The sequence below is a fragment of the Cebus imitator genome, unplaced genomic scaffold (assembly GCF_001604975.1).
Source record: "Cebus imitator isolate Cc_AM_T3 unplaced genomic scaffold, Cebus_imitator-1.0 Scaffold13, whole genome shotgun sequence".
In the NCBI taxonomy this organism is placed as follows: Eukaryota; Metazoa; Chordata; class Mammalia; order Primates; family Cebidae; genus Cebus; species Cebus imitator.
In genome coordinates this window covers 11090264-11093758 of record NW_016107328.1, presented here as the reverse complement: position 1 = coordinate 11093758, position 3495 = coordinate 11090264, and the positions used below count along the sequence as shown (strand labels likewise).

Genomic DNA, 3495 nt, shown 5'->3' with positions numbered 1-3495 from the left:
TTTCTAGTGTAAGATGGAGGTGATGGGAAGAAAAAAAGTAATAGCAATAGCAGGAAAAAGCTTTTCAGAAGTTCCCAAGAGAAGTAAAGACTCTTAAAGTATGGAAAACCCAGCCTAAGGTTTTAAAAGAGCAAACTGTCACATCACTTGGTTGTTCAGTTGGGCTCTAGCTTAGAAAAGAAGAGGTCTTGGTTTCCTGATAACCGTATTGTTTGATGTTCAGTCTCACCGGATCATCTAGACCCTGAGCGGGCAATGCTAGCCCTGTTCTCCAATCCCGACCCAGCCCAGGCTTGGAAAGTGGCCTATTTCTACTGCCTGAACAACAACAAACACTTCCTCGAGCAGATCCTGGTAAGTCAAGCTTAATTGTTCATTACAGAAGTACGTAGGGCTTCTCCCCAGACTTTTTCATTCCTCATTTCTCTCCCACTCATTTAGCCAACATAATACAGTCTAATTAGTGTTGAGTCATTTGGTTTTGTCCCTCTCAGAGTCCCATGGGAAAGGAGGCTCTGAGAATCAGTATCATTCATACTCAGAGTTGCAGTCATTTTACGTCAGTCCTTTGGCAGAAACTAAAATGTTGAATATGTGTGTGCTTTCTGGAGGATGCAAGAAAAAAAAGACAGTGGCAACAATATGTTGCATAGCTGACAGCAGAATTTAATTACTTTAACCTTTTCCTTCCAGATTGCAACAAAACTCCAATTTAATTCAGCAGATATTTATTACCCTCTTCCTATGTGCTGTATACTGTAATAGGAGCTGAAGTTACAACAAAAGTCAGTCCCTGTCTTCAAGGAGCTCACAGTCTAGTGTTTTCATAAACATTTATCTTACTCAGTTCACCACTTCTGTTTTTTTTATTTTTGAAACAGAGTTTCGCTTTTGTCACTCAGGTGGAGTGGCAAGATCTTGGCTCATTGCAACCTCCGCCTTTTGGGTTCAAGTGATTCTCCTGCCTCACCCTCCCGGGTAGGTGGGATTACAGGCGTGTGCCACCATGCCGGCTAATTTTGTGTTTTCAGTAGAGATGGGGTGTCACTATGTTGGCCAGGCTGGTCTTGAACTCCTGCCCTCAGGTGATCCACCTGCCTTTGTGCTGGGATTACAGGTGTGAGCCACCGCGCTGGGCCAACCACTCCTGTTGTTGTCAGAAACCTCCCTGCTTTACTAAAACACTTCTTTCTCTAATGAGCAGTAAGCTAGAACCCATTCCGTCTTATCCACAGAGCTGCCTTTAACAGCTTTCTTTGACTTACAGGTAACAGCACTAACATTGTTGAAAGAAGAAGACTTCCCAAATCTTGGCTGCCTACTTGATAGAGAATTCAGGCCCCTTAGTTGCCTGCTTGTGCTCCTGGGCTGGACACACTGCCAGAGCCTAGAGTCAGCCAAGAGGCTGCTCCAGACCCTGCACAGGACCCAGGTAATTCTCACTCAGCACTCAGGCTGCTCTGCAAGTGAGAGCCGTGGGACTTTGGGCTGAGGCAGAATGCAGAGCCCTAAAGTCAGTCATAATCTGTAACCCCAGGTGCCTGAGTCAGCATCTCTTTCTTCTCCCATATTGACATAGGACCCAGGCTGTGATGAGCACCTCAGGGATGCCTGTGATGGGTTGTGGGCTCACCTCGAGGTCCTGGAGTGGTGCATACAGCAGAGCAGGTATGGCCCTGTGCAGTCAGCACCTGCCCACCACGGGGCACAGCGGACCCTGTGCTCCACATGTGTGGCCATTTCAAGGCATCTTCCACATAAATGTTTTGAGCTGGCAATGTTGACCAGCCACTAATAATTGTTCCAGCTATTAAACCAAGAAACACAAGTAATTGTTACCTTCACCATAGCCGTCAGATCATAACTAGAGGATAATTTTAATATGACAATAACAAAAAGAACAATAGCTCACATTTCCAGTGCGCTTACCACAAGCCAGGCATTGCTCTAAGCCCTTTACATGGATGATTTTAATTACCTCTCACAAAAATCCTATGGGTAGATACCAAAATTATCCTCATTGTAAAAGTTGGGCAACTGAAGCCCAGAGATAGAAAATAACTTGTCCAAAGTCACACAGCTCATAATGTCACCCACATTCTTAGCCTTCTGTTACCTTGGATCACCCATATTCAACAAATGCTTACTCAACTGTGCATGAGGCCCTGCGTTTCTCTGATAACGTAACCTAGACCTAGGTTTCTTTCTTGTTCTTCAGCCACTTCACCAGCACTTGGTGAAGTACAGTGGGCAGAGGGGGAAGTAGCAAGGGACCCTTACTCAAGGTAAAGCCAGAGAAAATTGTGTTCGTTTGAAGCTAGAAAGGCTGTAGAAATTAGAGAATTCAATCCATAGGCCCTTTCTAAACCCTACTAACCAGAAAGGTCCTTTCTAGACAACTAGAGCTGATTTGATAGATGTATTCCCTGAGGATAAATAAATGCTATGCTTGGACCCAAACCAACTAAAATTTGTTTTGTGGGGAAGTGAAACTTGTGGCATTATGGTCCAGAAAGGAAGAACAAGAGGGAATGGAGATTGATCTTTCTTCAGGCAATATAAACTGCTTCTCTTCCATCCTCCTGACTTTCCCCTTCAGCAACCCCATACCAAAGAGAGATCTGTTGTGTCATTTACATGGTGGAGACAGCCACTCAGTGCTCTACACTCTCCATCACCTTACAAACCTTCCAGCCCTCAGGGAGGAAGATGTTCTCAAGCTCTTACAGAAGGTGCCAGCCAAGGACCCCCAGCAAGAACCTGGTGAGTTGGGATGGAATGACCTGGCCAGGATTTCCTCTTAGGACAGTTTTGCATGTTTCTTCCAGCATGAGATTTATTTACTTGTGATTGCTCAGATCTTACAAGAAGGTGGTGAGCAGATCTCCTCTAAATGTTTGTCCTAATCAGACTATGGGATATAGGGCATCCCTCCTCTTTCTTGGTGAGGTGTAGAGAATCCCATGAGCATGGTCCCGCATTCTTTGTCCTTGTGGACCCATCAAAGGAACTAACACTAAAGCCTCATTCCAGTGAAACAGAATTAGGAACTGCCCTCTGAGTACACAGCATTGTCAGTCAGTGTTTACACAAATTCTCAGGGAGTGACTTCATGGTTTATAAGCTTTCCGTTAGCATGTTTTGTGCCTTTTCTCACATGTCTGCTTCATATACATATAACAGATAGGAAGTTTAGAAGAAAGACTTGCCTGGGCCCAGCGTGGTGACTCATGCCTATAATCCCAGCACTTGGGAGGCTGAAGTGGGTGGACCACTTGAGGTCAGGAGTTCGAGACCAGCCTGGCCAACATGATGAAATCCCGTCTCTACTAAAAATATAAAAAATAAGCCGGTGTGGTGGTGTGTGCCTGTAATCCCAGCTACTCGGGAGGCTGAGGCAGAAGAATCACTTGAACCCGGGAGTTAGAGGTTGCAGTGAGTTGAGATCCCGCCACTGGACTCCAGCCTGGGTGACAGAATGAGACTCTGTCTCAA

At 45.4% G+C, this 3495-nt stretch overlaps 1 protein-coding gene across 3 annotated transcripts in view; it reads left to right on the top strand.

The window, feature by feature from the left end:
* ZFYVE26 (zinc finger FYVE-type containing 26) overlaps positions 1-3495 on the top strand; it is a 67342-nt gene that overhangs the window by 10383 nt on the left and 53464 nt on the right. For all 3 annotated transcript variants that reach the window (XM_037728731.1, XM_017499391.2, XM_017499381.2), the window contains exons 6-9: positions 224-354; positions 1268-1432; positions 1580-1668; positions 2600-2763. In XM_037728731.1, coding sequence (XP_037584659.1) covers positions 224-354; positions 1268-1432; positions 1580-1668; positions 2600-2763 — 549 coding nt within the window. The remainder of the gene's footprint in view (positions 1-223; positions 355-1267; positions 1433-1579; positions 1669-2599; positions 2764-3495) is intronic.